Source organism: Castor canadensis, chromosome 5, assembly GCF_047511655.1.
Source record: "Castor canadensis chromosome 5, mCasCan1.hap1v2, whole genome shotgun sequence".
NCBI lineage: Eukaryota > Metazoa > Chordata > Mammalia > Rodentia > Castoridae > Castor > Castor canadensis.
This window is the reverse complement of record NC_133390.1, coordinates 72,543,679-72,559,023: the sequence shown is the minus strand read 5'-3', so window position 1 is coordinate 72,559,023 and position 15,345 is coordinate 72,543,679. Positions and strand designations below refer to the sequence as shown.

The following is a 15,345-nucleotide window of genomic DNA, read 5'->3' as shown; positions in this document are numbered from 1 at the left end:
TACCAGAGCCTAGAGACGTATGGGGTGGGGGTGGGGCTATTGCTGGACCTGCTCTCATGGGGTGGGAGTGACCACAGCTCACCTCCTGCTGAGCCAGGGCCTTTTGGGAAGACATGGCTGAAGAGCGGCCTCATCTGGACTCTGCAGGGTGATACGAAGATATCTTTCTTGGCTGTCCTGCATGTCCATCCTCAGCTAGCTTCTGGTTCAGACATTACAAATGCTTGCATGCAGCATTTCCTGGTAAAGGCTCAGGTCCTCTTTATATAAAAAGGAGATAATGGTGCACAGCCCCATACAATTTGGCTGTGTGGTATTTTTCAGAAATGGGGGAGCTCTCTACTCATCAATGTTTCATGTAGTTGAGTGGTTCTTTTGTCCGTGCATATGGGACTAATCAAAACCAAAGTATAGTGGGATCTCATAAATGCTTGGTGGTCTTTCTCCGAGAAAGACCCTGTGGTATTGGCTCTGAGCAGGATTCGTTATATATAAATTTGTTTCTGTACTAGAAACCCAGGGACCTAAGGGTCAGGGACCAAGAAGAGTGATGAGTCCTTTCCACCACTGAAGAGTTGGAATCAGGGATGTATAAAGAAAATGATCTTTCCAGGCCAGAACTGCATTAGAAACCTGGGATGAATCCCCTGGGAAACTGTGAAACAGGCTTTTATAGAAAACATGTTATGAAATGGAGCACATGATATATGAATGAACATTGGAAACACATTAAAAAAAAATGATTACTAGACTATCATCAACAGTAACTATTCAAAATCAGTGGGAAAAGTTATAAAAAATTTATTCAGGCATAATGAACACACAGCCAAGTATCCAGATTTAAATTGTATAATCTGATAAGTTTTAGCACATATGTACAATTGTGAAATCATTACTTCAGTTTATATATTGAACGTGTCCATCTCTCCCAAAAGTTATGGCCTTGGTATTTCTCTTCTTCTGCCCTTCTCTTTAGTCAAAATTTAAAAAATAAATTAAATATAGAAAGGTGAGACAGCAAGGTGTTTGGTGCAAAGCCTGGTGGGTTGTAGTCACATTGGGGGTATGTTGGTCTCTGTATTGATTAGGACCTGTGATATAAGAAGAAATAAACGTGCATTGATCTCTGCCTTTTGTTCTTAACATGAAGATTCTAAAACTCTTCTAGAAGGGAGCATTAGAAGAATCCTCTGTCCCAATATTTGATCTTTGACTCTGGTTCCTAAGACATCTGTTATTTCCTAAGTGATAGAAGCATCTTTTGTTTTAATAAGGTGACCCTCTTGGGGGATATTGGATAGCTTCAGGATGGGGCAGGTCATCGGAAAGACCAAGACATTACAAGAGATTTGGAACTTTCACCACCACCCCGACCTCCTAGGAAGGGAGAGGCTGAGTTGACTTGATCACCAATGGACAGTGATTTAATCAGCCATGCCTAAATACTTGAAGCCTGCATAAAAACCTAAAAGGACTGGGTTGCTGAACATGTGAAGGTGCCTGGAGGGTGATGCATCCAGAGAGGGCATTGAAGCTCAGTTCCTCTCCTGCCTAACCCCCCCCTTTTTTAAAAGTTTTTATTTATATATAATAGTTCAGGGCATTGCCATTGTGATGTTTCCATGTATGTGCCTCCTGCATACCTTGCCCTGTGTGCCTCATCCACCTGGCTATTCATCTATGTCTTCTGTTAATAAATAGTAGTAAACGTAAGTAAGGTATTTCCCTGCATTGTCCTTGCAAACTAATTGAACTCAAAGAAGGCATGGCATGAACTCTAATTTATAGCTTGGTCAGAACTGTTGGTGAAAGTGTACTAGTTGCAGGTGAAGGGGGATATGGTCTTCTGGGACACAAAAAAAAGATAAATTCAAGAAGTTGGCAGGGCTGGTGGAATGGCTCAAGTGGTAGAGCACCTGCCTAGCAAGCATGAAGCCCCGAGTTCAAGCCCCAGTATCACACACACAAAAAAAGTTACCCCCAAGAAGTTGACAATTTCATGTTACAAAGTATGCATACAGAGCAGACCAATTCTACAAGACAAGTTACACACATCCCCTTCCATTTGCTGCTCCCTCCTCAGCCAGCCAAATACCACAGCCATTTCATTTGTTACATATTCTTCAAACAAAATCTTCCCTGAAGTGCCAGCACTCCAGGGGAGGTAAAAGTCAACACCCACACTTAGTCATATGTTATGTGACTCATATGAAAGCCACCACCAACCACTCCAACAGGAAGATGACACCAGAAATGTAGCCAGAATGCAAAGCTGCAAGGGAACCTGGCCAGGGGAAGAAGCAGGTGCAAGGCTAACCAGAGCCTCTTCTGCTGGGCAAAGCTCACCTCACTCAACAGAGGCCAGGGTAGGCTCAGAGCCAGGAAAAGTGCAAGGAGCTTGAAGCCCAGCCCAGGCCTTCCTGCTGGCCAGAAAGACCGCAGCAGGAAGATGAGTATCTGAAGACAAAACACAAACCCTTTTTCCTACTCTCTAGTCTTACACACCACTCCACAATGCTGCTAACATCAGAGAGGTGGGAATTTCTAAGCCCACCCCAACAAGCAATCCTCCATTGGACACCAGCTGGATGTCCAATCTAATTAGATTCTGACACTGTCTGCCTAGAGACAGTGTCAGATCCCACAGGATGACAGCTCAGTCCCAGAAGACCATATCCCCCTTCACCTGCAACTAGTACACTTTCACCAACAGTTCTGACCAAGCTATAAATTAGAGTTCATGCCATGCCTTCTTTGAGTTCAATTAGTTTGCAAGGACAATGCAGGGAAATACCTTACTTACGTTTACTACTATTTATTAACAGAAGACATAGATGAATAGCCAGGTGGATGAGGCACACAGGGCAAGGTATGCAGGAGGCACATACATGGAAACATCACAATGGCAATGCCCTGAACTATTATATATAAATAAAAACTTTAAAAAAAAAGGGGGGGGGCGGTAATGCAGGAGAGGAACTGAGCTTCAATGCCCTCTCTGGATGTATCACCCTTTAGGCACCTCCAGATTCTTCAGTGTGAGAACTGACCAAATACTCCAAAGGTGTTTGGCTGTGTGGAGCCTTGCCTGGTGTTGGTACTAACGAGAGATTTTCTTTCAGCCGTAGGGCCATGGGTCCACATACACAGAGAATTCAGCATAAGGGGAGGTTGGACTTAACACAGAATCACAGGGCTTCCTTTCATAGTGAAAGAGAACAGGATGAGTTAGAAACCACTAGCGTTGCATGTGGAGGGTGACATCAGAGCCTGTGGTGTATTTTCCCCCAGAAGAGCACATGTTTCTCTTTTGGTTGTTGCCATAAAGTCTGCTCCGCCCACTCCACAGCTGGCCCAACTTAAAGCAATTGCAGATGTGACCTAACCTGACCGGATATGTAATAGAATAGCCCTCAAACTTCTGACATTCCTGACGTGTGTCTTACTCGTAGGATGAGAAGTAACGAATCATTTTTAGGGGCAACTCTGGTAGGAATTCATTGAAATTTCAGGAGTCACACATAAACATTTTCATGTTAAGAACTGATTGCCTGTGGCTTTGTCTTCTACTATATCTTATACTTCATTCACTCAGCGATATATCCTAAGGGCCTAATGAATGGCAGGTATCGACGAAAAGTGAACCAAACAGTCCTGCCCTCCAGGAGCTTATGGTCTTTTGGGAGAGACTGACTCTTACAAGCAGGGTGCATGCAACCTGTCCAAAGTCAGCGGTTCCTAAGAAAGAAATAGGCACAGGCGTGGGGATTAGAATGAGCACTGGAAGGACAGGAGAGGGCCTGCTTCTCATCCTGCCTGCCTCTGGCAGCTGAGATTTGGCCTCAGATTTTGCTCCACAAAGGAGAGGGTTTTTTTTTTTTAATTTTTATTTTATTCATATGTGCATACGAAGTTTGGGTCATTTCTCCCCCCTTCCCCAACCTCCTACCTTACCTCCAACCCCTCCCTTACCCCCCGCCCCCTCCATTTCCCCCGCTACCCCTTCACTACCCAGCAAAAATTATTTTGCCCTTATCTCTAATTTTGTTGAAGAGAGAGTATAAGCAATAATAGGAAGGAACAAGGGTTTTTGCTAGTTGAGATAAGGATAGCTATACAGGGAGTTGACTCACATTGATTTCCTGTGCATGTGTGTTACCTTCTAGGTTAATTCTTCTTCTTTTTTTTTTTTTTTTTGTTCTTTTTGGGTTTTGGTTTTCTGGTGGGACTGGTGTTTATTTTTTTTCTTTTATTATTCATATGTGCATACAAGGCTTGGGTCATTTCTCCCCCCTACTCCCCACCCCCTCCCTTACCACCCACTCCGCCCCCTCCCTCTCCCCCCCACGCCCTCAATACCCAGCAGAAACTATTTTGCCCTTATTTCTAATTTTGTTGTAGAGAGAGTATAAGCAATAATAGCAAGGAACAAGGGTTTTTGCTAGTTGAGGTAAGGATAGCTATACAGGGCACTGACTCACATTGATTTCCTGTGCGTGGGTGTTACCTTCTAGGTTAATTCTTTTTGATCTAACCTTTTCTCTAGTTCCTGGTTCCCTTTTCCTATTGGCCTCAGTTGCTTTTAAGGTATCTGCTTTAGTTTCTCTGCGTTAAGGGCAACAAATGCTATCTAGTTTTTTAGGTGTCTTACCTATCCTCATACCTCCCATGTGTGCTTATGCTTTATCATGTGATCAAAGTCCAATCCCATTGTTGTGTTTGCCCTTGAACTGATGTCCACATATGAGGGAGAACATACAATTTTTGGTCTTTTGGGCCAGGCTAACCTCACTCAAATGATGTTCTCCAATTCCATCCATTTACCAGCGAATGATAACATTTTCTTCTTCTTCATGGATGCATACAATTCCATTGTGTATAAATACCACATTTTCTTAATCCATTCGTCAGTAGTGGGGCATCTTGGGTGTTTCCATAACTTGGCTATTGTGAATAGTGCTGCAGTAAACATAGGTGTGAAGGTGCCTCTGGAGGAACCTGTGTCACAGTCTTTTGGGTATATCCCCAAGAGTGATATTGCTGGATCATATGGTAGATCAATGTTAAGATTTTTAAGTGGGCTCCAAATTTTTTTCCAGAGTGGTTGTACTAGTTTACATTCCTACCAACAGTGTAAGAAGGTTCCTTTTTCCCCCACATCCTCACCAACACCTGTTGTTCGTGGTGTTGCTAATGATGGCTATTCTAACAGGGGTGAGGTGGAATCTTAGTGTGGTTTTAATTTGCATTTCCTTTATTGCTAGAGATGGTGAGCATTTTTTCATGTGTTTTTTGGCCATTGAATTTCTTCTTTTGAGAAAGTTCTGTTTAGTTCACTTGCCCATTTCCTTATTGGTTCATTAATTTTGGGAGAATTTAGTTTGTTAAGTTCCCTATGTATTCTGGTTTATCAGTCATTTGTCTGATGTGTAGCTGGCAAATATTTTCTCCCATTCTGTGGGTGTTCTCTTCAGTTTAGAGACCATTTCTTTTGTTGAGCAGAAGCTTTTTAGTTTTATGAAGTCCCATTTATCTATGCTATCGCTTAGTTGCTGAGCTGCTGGGATTCTGTTGAGAAAGTTCTTGCCTATACCTATTAATTCCAGAGTATTTCCTACTCTTTCCTGTACCAACTTTAGAGTTTCAGGTCTGATATTAAGGTCCTTGATCCATTTTGAGTTAATCTTGGTATAAGGTGATATACATGGATCTAGTTTCAGTTTTTTGCAGACTGCTAACCAGTTTTCCCAGCAGTTTTTGTTGAAGAGGCTGTCTTTTCTCCATCTTATATTTTTAGCGCCTTTGTCAAAGACAAGTTAGTTATAGTTGTGTGGTTTCATATCTGGGTCCTCTATTCTGTTCCACTGGTCTTCATGTCTATTTTTGTGCCAGTACCATGCTGTTTTTATTGTTATTGCTTTGTAATATAGTTTGAAGTCAGGTATCGTGATACCTCCAGCATTGTTCTTTTGACTGAGTATTGCCTTGGCTATTCGTGGCCTCTTGTGTTTCCATATAAATTTAACGGTAGATTTTTCAATCTATTTAATGAATGTCATTGGAGTTTTGATGGGAATTGCATTAAACATGTAGATTACTTTAGGGAGTATCGACATTTTTACTATGTTGATTCTACCAATCCATGAGCATGGGAGATCTCTCCACTTTCTATAGTCTTCCTCAATCTCTTTCTTCAGAAGTTTATAGTTTTCCTTATAGAGGTTGTTCACATCCTTTGTTAGGTTTACACCTAGGTATTTGATTTTTTTTTTTTTGAGGCTATAGTAAATGGTATTGTTTTCATATATTCTTTCTCAGTTTGTTCCTTATTAGTGTATAGAAATGCTAATGATTTTTCTATGTTGATTTTATATCCTTCTACCCTGCTATAGCTATTAATGGTGTCTAGGAGCTTTTAAGTAGAGTTTTTTGGGTCTTTAAGGTATAGGATCATATTGTCTACAATTAGGGATATTTTGACAGCTTCTTTACCTGTTTGTATTCCTTTTATTCCTTTTTCTTGCCTAATTGCTCTGGCTAAGAATTCCAGTACTGTGTTGAATAGGAGTGGAGATAGTGGGCATCCTTATCTAGTTCCTGATTTTAGAGGGAATGCTTTCAGTTTTTCTCCGTTAAGTATAATGCTGGCTGTAGGTTTGTCATATATAGCTTTTATAATGTTGAGGTACTTTCCTTCTATTCCTAGTTTTCTTAGAGCTTTTATCACGAAACGGTGTTGGGTCTTATCAAAGGCTTTTTCTGCATCTATTGAGATGATCAAGTGGTTTTTGTCTTTGCTTCTGTTAATGTGGTTTATTATGTTGATTGACTTTCGTATGTTGAACCACCCCTGCATCCCTGGGATGAAGCCTACTTGGTTGTGGTGAATAATCTTTTTGATATGTTGTTGAATTCGGTTTGCCATTATTTTATTGAGGATTTTTGCATCAATGTTCATTAAGGAGATTGGCCTATAGTTCTCCTTTTTGGAGGTGTCTTTGCCTGGTTTTGGGATAAGTGTAATACTGGCTTCATAAAATGTGTTAGGCAGTTTTCCTTCCTTTCTATTTTGTGGAACAACTTGAGGGTTGGTATCAGTTCTTCTTTAAAGGTCTGATAGAATTCAGCAGAGAATCCATCAGGTCCTGGACTTTTCTTTTTGGGGAGACTCTAGATTGCTGCTTCAATTTCATTTTGTGTTATAGATCTATTCAGGTGATTAAGATCCTCTTGGTTCAGTTTTGGATGATCATATGTATCTAGAAATCTGTCCATTTCTTTAAGGTTTTTGAATTTATTTGAATATAGGTTCTCAAAGTAGTCTCTGATGATTTCCTGGACTTCCATGGTGTTTGTTGTTGTTATCTCCCCTTTTGCATTCCTGATTCTACTAATTTGGGTTTTTTCTCTCCTCATTTTAGTCAGGTTTGCCAGGGTCTGTTGATCTTGTTTATTTTTTCAAAGGACCAACTTTTTGTTTCATTAATTCTTTGTATGGGTTTTTTGTTTTCTATTTTATTGATTTCAGCTCTTATTTTTATTATTTCTCTCCTATTTGTTTTGGGATTTGCTTGTTCTTGTTTTTCTAGGAGTTTGAGATGTATCATTAGGCCATTGATTTGGGATCTTTCAGTCTTTTTAATATATGCACTCATGGCTATAAACTTTCCTCTCAGGACTGCCTTTGCTGTGTCCCATAGGTTCTGGTAGGTTGTGTTTTCATTTTCATTGACTTCCAGGAACTTTTTAATTTCCTCTTTTATTTCATCAGTGACCCATTATTCATTAAGCAATGAGTTATTCAGTTTCCAGCTGTTTGCATGTTTTTGTCTTTATTTTTGTTGTTGAGTTCTAGTTTTATTGCATTGTGATCAGATAATATACATGGTATAATTTCTATTTTCTTATATTTGCTGAGGCTTGCTTTGTGCCCTAGGATATGATCTATTTTGGAGAAGGTTCCATGGGCTGCTGAGAAGAATGTATATTGTGTAGAAGTTGGATGACATGTTCTGTAGACATCTACTAGGTCCATTTGATCTATTGTATATTTTAGATCTAGGATTTCTTTATTGATTTTTTGTTTGGATGACCTATCTATTGATGATAATGGGGTGTTAAAATCTCCCACGACCATTGTGTTGGAGTTAATATATGCTTTTAGGTCTTTCAGGGTATGTTTGATGAAATTGGGTGTGTTGACATTGGCTGCATATAGGTTGATAATTGTTATTTCCTTTTGGTCTATTTCCCCTTTTATTAATATGGAATTTCCTTCTTTATCTCGTTTGATCAATGTAGGTTTGAAGTCTACTTTGTCAGAGAGAAGTATTGCTAATCCTGCCTGTTTTTGGGGGCCATCGGCTTGGTAAATCTTCCTCCAGCCTTTCATCCTAAGCCTATGCTTATTTCTGTCGGTGAGATGGGTCTCCTGTAAGCAACAAATTGTTGGATCTTCCTTTTTAATCCATTTCGCCAAACAGTGCCTTTTGATGGGTGAATTAAGTCCGTTAATATTAAGTGTTAGTATTGATAGGTATGTGGTGATTCCTGTCATTTAGTTGTCTTAGTTGTTTGAAGATTAGATTGTGTGTACCTAAGTTGAGGTTACTCTCTACTGTCTTGCTTTTTCTTTTCCTGTAGTTGGGTGCTGGCTGTCCTTTCATGGTTATGTTGGGTTTCACTTTCTGTGCGCAGAATCCCTTGAAGAATCTTTTGTAGTGGTGGCTTGTGGTCACATGTTGTTTTAGTTTCTGCTTATCATGGAAGACTTTTATTGCTCCACCTATTTTCAATGATAGTTTTGCTGGGTAGAGTATCCTAGGGTTGAAGTTATTTTCATTTAGTGCCCAAAAGATCTCTCCCCAAGCTCTTCTTGCTTTTAATGTTTCTGTTGAGTAGTCTGCTGTGATTTTGGTGGGTTTACCTTTGTATGTTATTTGTTTTTTTCTCTGTTACAGCCTTCAATATTCTTTCTTGGGTCTCTGTATTTGTTGTTTTAATGATAATATGCTGTGGGGTAGATCTATTTTGGTCTGGTCTGTTTGGTGTTCTGGAGGCCTCTTGCATCTGTATGGGAATATCTTTCTCTAGATTTGGGGAATTTTCTGTTATTTTGTTGAATATATTACGCATTCCCTTTGCTTGCACTCTTCTCCTTCTTCAATGCCCATGATTCTCAAGTTTGGTGTTTTGATGGAGTCAGTGAGTTCTTGCATTTTCTTTTCACAGGTCTTGAGTTGTTTAACTAATAGTTGTTCGGTTTTTCCTTTAATTACTATTTCATCTTCGAGTTCTGAAATTCTGTCTTCTGTTTGTTCTATTCTTCTGGATTGGCCTTCCATTATGTTTTGCAGTTCTGTTTCATTCTTTTTTCTGATGTTTTCCATATCCTGAGTCGTTTCTTCTTTACTGTTGTCTATTTTCGCCCTGAGTTCATTTATCTCTTTATTAATTGTGTTCTTTGGTGTTTATACAGTGCTTCTATGTTTTCTTTTATTTCTTCTTGTGCTTTCTCAAATTCTCTATTTATGTTGTCTTGGAATTTCTTGAGTGTCTCCTGTACATTTTGGTTGACCATATCCAGTATCATCTCCACAAAATTCTCATTGATTACCTGTAGTATGTCTTCTTTTAGATTGTTCTTGTGGGCTTCATTGGGTTCTTTGGCATAGTTTATCTTCATTTTGTTGAAGTCTGAATCTGTTTTCTTCATTTCTCTCTGGTTCCTGTACTAATTTTTTGCTGTGGGGAAACTGGTTTCCCTGTTTTTTCTGTCTTTCTGTCATTGTCTTTGGTGTTGTTACTGTCCCTGTACTGTGTGCAATTAAGTATTTTCTAGCTTGTAATAATAGCACTGGTGATATTTAGAATGGAAGGGTGAGAGGAGAGGGAAAGCAAAGAAGTTAATGAAAGAGGAAAAAACAAATAAGGAAACAAGGAAAAAAAACAAAAGAAACAAAAATGTTTCAAAGATATAAACAGGGGAGATAGTGTACTAGTCAACAATAAGCTGAACAGGCATTAGAGAGACAGGGAGAGGACTGAGAAAAAAATTAAATTAAAAAATTTAAAAAAAACCTCCAAGTTCAAATGCAATAGAGTTTCAGTCTTAATAATTTTGGTGTTAGTCCCTCAGCCTCCAATCCTGGAGATGGTATCTTAGAAGTAGTTCTGTCGTTGTCTCTTCATAGGGGAAAAAAACCAAATAAAACAAACCAAACCAAAACATCACAATGTGTCCCAAGTTCAAATGCAAAACAGTTTCAGTAAGTTTTTCAGCATGCAGGTGTAGTTCAGTTGTTGTCTCATCAAAGGAAGAGAGAAAAAAAAGAGTCTGGAGACAGTTCTGTGAATGGCTATCTGAGGCTGTGGCTCACCTGCCCACTGCTGTCAGCCTGCTGTTGCTGGAGGCTTTATTTATGCAGATCTCAGGAGTGACCTTAGCACTCACCTAGCCCCTCAGGTTTTGTTTACTTAAAGTTCTCCTGGGCGGGACCACCACTGTTACAAGCTTTCCCCTTTCCAAGCACACTGGGGAGGTGACACTGCCCCAGCTTTCTCAGGCTGGCATGTTTATTTACAGTTCGTGTGGAAAGTGGGTCTTCCCCCCTCTCCTGTGGAGTTTTCCTCCCACTGCCGCTTTTACAAGCTTTCCCACTCCTAGTTGCTGGGTGTTTGCTGCCACTCCTGTCTTCTCCAGCTGGCTTGTTTATTTACAGTTCTGTGATGGGTTGCCCCTCCCCCACCCTTCAGCGCTCAGGGCACCCTGCCCTTTTTGCTACGTGTCTTTTTTGTTGTTATCACTTGTTATTCAGGGTTTCTTTTTCTTTTTTCCCTGGGTTGGGGTTGGTCTGTCCAGGGGGCTATGCTGATCTGGCCCAGGGTTGTCTGTGGGAGTACCATGTGCCGCTTAGCTCACCTGTGGTCTGCATCTTCCCAGGCAGTCTGGGCGCTGGCGTCTGGCTGCACGCGAGCCCTCCTGGTTTCTCCATTTAACGTGAAGTGGGGATGCTATGCATGGGGTGGGGGTGTGGAGGAGTCAAAGTTTTGCCTCTTTTCGGTGGTTTTTCCTGTAATGTGTATCTCCAGCATCTCTCCAAGATTTTACTTTAGGAAGCACGCTTTCTGCTTCTTCCCTCTAGCCGCCATCTTAGAATCCAAAGGAGAGGTTTTAGCTGAATAATTGCCAGAGTTCCTGCCATGTGTAATAATTGAAGAGTTTCTGATTCCAGAGTCTCTGTAGGAGCAGAAATAATACAAACTTCAGGTCAGAACACAAGGCTTGGGGTCTTACAGCCTGAGCAGGACATAGGATTGAGTTTGTCCCATTATGGTTCATGTTCCATAGGAACCCCCACTCCTGATGCTCTTTCTCCACCATGCACTTCCAAGTGGTGGCCCTGGCAGGTCTTGATGGGGAAGTGTCCCTTCCTGTTTTGTTCTTGGATTGTAGGACCTGGTATTTGAAGTGACTATTCTCAAATAACTTTTTACATAGCTCCAATCTGCCTAACTCTTTTGTGATATATTGTTTTTATCTAATATTTACATCTGTAATTACATATGTATTTCTTTAAAAAAATTAAATCTTCCACTACTTGTCCTGAGTCCCTTAGCATAACTGTCGTTAAAACATCCATCTTCCCACTGATCCATTCATTCAACAAGAGGTTGTGCTGAGGCCCAGAGAGATATAGGATATTGCCCTTGAAATTCACAATGCAGCTGGAAGACCAGTCTGGAGGTAACTAATCACATTCAGTAGGAGAGTGCTGTGTGTGTTTTGTGGCACTTTTGTGACCTTTGGCCAGTTAAGGCTGGCACTTTCAAGAGGAAGTGGCTATAAGAGGGATAGTATTTTTAGAGTTGATGAAGCACTTAGACAGTTTGTTGCAAAGAGACTGTTTTTTGTAGAGAGCATTTCAACAAGCTGTTAATCTGTTGGGAAAACTGCATATTTCACTTATTCAAGTTTAGCACCACATGCTCAGCAAAAATACAGAAAAGAAAAGAAAACCTATGAGAGCAAGAGGCAATTTAGCCTGCTGTTCTGTTTGACAGCCATGCTGTCATAGGGGTTTGAGCTTGGTTCACATGTCTCTCACAGGACGTATGTGCTGACGTACTGGGAGTGCCTAGTGTTAAACCAAAGGATTTAAAAAGCATGCTAGATAAAATATGACCCTAAATATAAACCAATTAGTTCATTTGGCCTGAGTCTCCAATGTAACATCTTCCTCAGATTTTCCAGGGTAGCTTTAAAAAAATTTTTTTTAATTTATTTTTTGAGACACAGTCTTGGTGGATAGTCCAGGCTGGCCTCAAACTCATGATCCTCCTGCCTCCCAACTCCTGGGACTGACTATGGGTATATACCACATGCTTGACTTTTGTTAGAATCTTATGGGATCCCCATTGTATATGTGGTCTGCTGTGGACCAAAACGTCTTCATAACTATAAATAGAACAGTACGACTTATAAGCCTTTGTGTCTGGCTTCTTTTGGGCAGTCCTACATTCATCAATGTCATTGCATGTAGTTTTATTTTGTCATTGTCATTATTGTAAGGTACTCTATTATGTGAACATACTGCAATGTATTTTAAATCCATTCTACCATTGATAGGCTTTTGATTAGCTTCCAGATTCTAGCTACTACAAACTATGTTACTCTAAACACTCTCTTCCATGTCTTTTGGTGGCACATACATTTCTTGGTGAATGCTAGGTCTAAGATTAGCCTAAGCCTTAGAAGATGCATCTAGAGGTTTTCTAAAAGGCTGTGCCAACTTATACTCCAACCAGCGATCTGTGAGCCCCAGTTGCTCCACATGCTTTCCAATACCTGGTATTTTCAGTTTTTTTTTTTTTTCCTGTTCTGAGGGATCATTTTGACTTAGTGTTTGTTTTATTCAATGTTTTGAGAACATAGTCTGCACAGAAGATTGGATTCGCTCATAATGTAGTTTCAAACTCATGAATGTGGACTTTGAATATGAAAAATGATGGGGTAGAATCCTGAAGAGAGGGTCTACTGAACTGTTTTTGCAGGATGATAAGGATGGGGTGGGTGGGCCAGAGAAGAGAAGAAAATAGCCATTGGCTAAAGGATGTTGTTCTGGGCTGTGTGTCCTGTGTGCCCACACATGTACTCTGTGCATGTGCTTGGGTGTGTTGTTTTTGCATGCATGTGTGTGTAGATCAAGGATGAGAGTGAGAGGTGGCCCTGGAGAAGCAAGCAGGAGACAGAACAAAACCCCTCAAAGCACAAAATATCATTTGACAGACCATTATCAATCTGTCTAAGCTTATAGAAGGAAATCTTCAGCCAGGTGTACCATGAAGGTGTGTGGGTGTAAAGACAAGAAGAAAAATGAGGGAAGGGCAGGAAACCAAGCCCACTGGCCCTTCCTTGGCTTGAGCCTCCTCTGTTAAAAGCATCGAAGTGCATATCAGAAAACCAGTGTTGGTAGCATGTCTGCTGTGGCCTTTGTTAATTTGGTTTGGATTTTATTTTCTCTCTCTGCTTAGAGTATCCGGTCTAAAGTGGAGCTTTCTGTTTGGGATCAGCCTGAAGATCTTAATCTCTTCTTCACTGCTACCTGCCAAGATGGTGTATCCTACCCTGGTCAGAGGAAGTGTGAGGGCCTGAAGATTGGAGACACGGTAAGTGCTCGCCCCCAATTTCTATGAGTTCTTAATTAGCTTTGGTTATCAGTCTTTGGATTCTGATAACTTTTGTGACTGAAGTCCTCTGGGAGTTTGTATTTTGCCTTCTTGTTCAGCACCCTGGGGGTTTCCTAAGCCCGCTCTGGATTATGTGTTCAAAGTCCCAAGTGGGCTTGTTAGGGAGCTCCAGTCAATAGAATCCTCAAGTTGATTTTGTGTCCTTGGTGTTTCAGCCATTATCATCTTAGCTCAACAGAGAAGCAATCAGGTGGAAGCATATGGGCAGGAAGCTAGGAGACCTGGCTTCCATTCCTAGTCTTCTGCAAGACTAAGTGGACCCTTACCTTTCCTTTTGTAAACTATGAAGGAAGCCAGCTACTTGATCCAATGGGATGGAGTAGGTGCCTCTAGAGCTATGGAGGGAGCAGTTGCCTTGCCAGATAATGAATATAAATGATGTATACAAACATATGTACCTGTAAGCTGGGTGTAGGGTTGCATGCCCTATAATCTCAGCACTCAGGAGGTAGAGGCAGCAGGCTTGTGAGTTCAAGGCCAGCTTGGGTTACACAGTGAGATCATATCTCAAAAAACAAAGTTGTTGTAGCTGTGTGCCAAACCAAGAGGTGGCCTTTGATTGGAGGAGAGTTACAGCAAGAGAGAGGTTGTGCACACACAACATGCCCTGGTTACACAAATGCTCTTGACAGTCCCTAATGATGTCCTATGTACGGCAAACAGTGTGGGTTGATGACAGCACTGTCAGGCAGATTTGTAGCTGAGTAAGCTGCTTTCTATGAGGAAGGACCAGACCGAGATTCCAGATGCCTCTTGTCTGTTTGTGTGTTCTGTTGGCTTGGGGTGAGCTCACTGAAGACCTGCTTATCAAATGTGGGAAGGTAGCACAACTGGAGAAAACAGCTTATTTTATAAAACAGGAAAACCAAGATTATACATATATATATATACAGTACTGGAGTTTGAACACAGGGTCTTGTGTTTGCTAGACAAGTGCTCTACCACTTGACCAATGCCCCCAGTCCATTTGCTTGAGATGGGGTTCTCTCTAACTTTTTGCCTGGGCTTGCTTCGAAGTGCAATCCTCCCAATCTCTGCCTTCCAAGAGCTGGGATTACAGGCATCATACCTGGCTTAAAAATATTTTTTGAAACTGAGCCAGATTGAAATCATGACTAATGTCTTATATTTAGTTCAGAATATTAATTGGATAGAGGGAATGTGGCCTGATAGGAATGTGGAAAAAAAAGATGCCAGACTCTAATGGCTCAAAGGTTCAAGGTGCATAAATAGTGTCACTTAAAAAAAATTTAAAAGGCACTTTAGAAGTGGAGGGAGGAGGATCAAGAGTTCGAGGCTAGCCACTACCTAGCAGGCTGATGTGGACAACAAAGAAGCAAAAAATAAAGAGGCATGCCAACTATGGCTGCATTAACAGAAGTGTTTTTGAAACCCCAGAGGTGACGGTGCCAGTCTTTGTGCAGTTGAACTGCATGCTACTTCATGCTGTGAAGTCTTTTTTTTTTTTTTTTTTTTTATGGGACTGTGGTTTGAACTGAGGGCTTTGTGCTTACAAAGCAGGTGCTCCACCACTTGTGCCACATCCCAGTCCATTTTGTTCTACTTGTTTTAGAGATGGGGGTCTCACAAACTGTT

General features: G+C 40.9%; 1 protein-coding gene across 2 annotated transcripts in view; it reads left to right on the top strand.

Annotated features, from left to right (window-relative positions):
- The window catches only part of Itgb5 (integrin subunit beta 5), a 135,124-nt gene that overhangs the window by 79,657 nt on the left and 40,122 nt on the right, over nt 1-15,345 (top strand). For both annotated transcript variants that reach the window (XM_074073340.1, XM_074073339.1), the window contains exon 9: nt 13,534-13,668. In XM_074073340.1, coding sequence (XP_073929441.1) covers nt 13,534-13,668 — 135 coding nt within the window. The remainder of the gene's footprint in view (nt 1-13,533; nt 13,669-15,345) is intronic.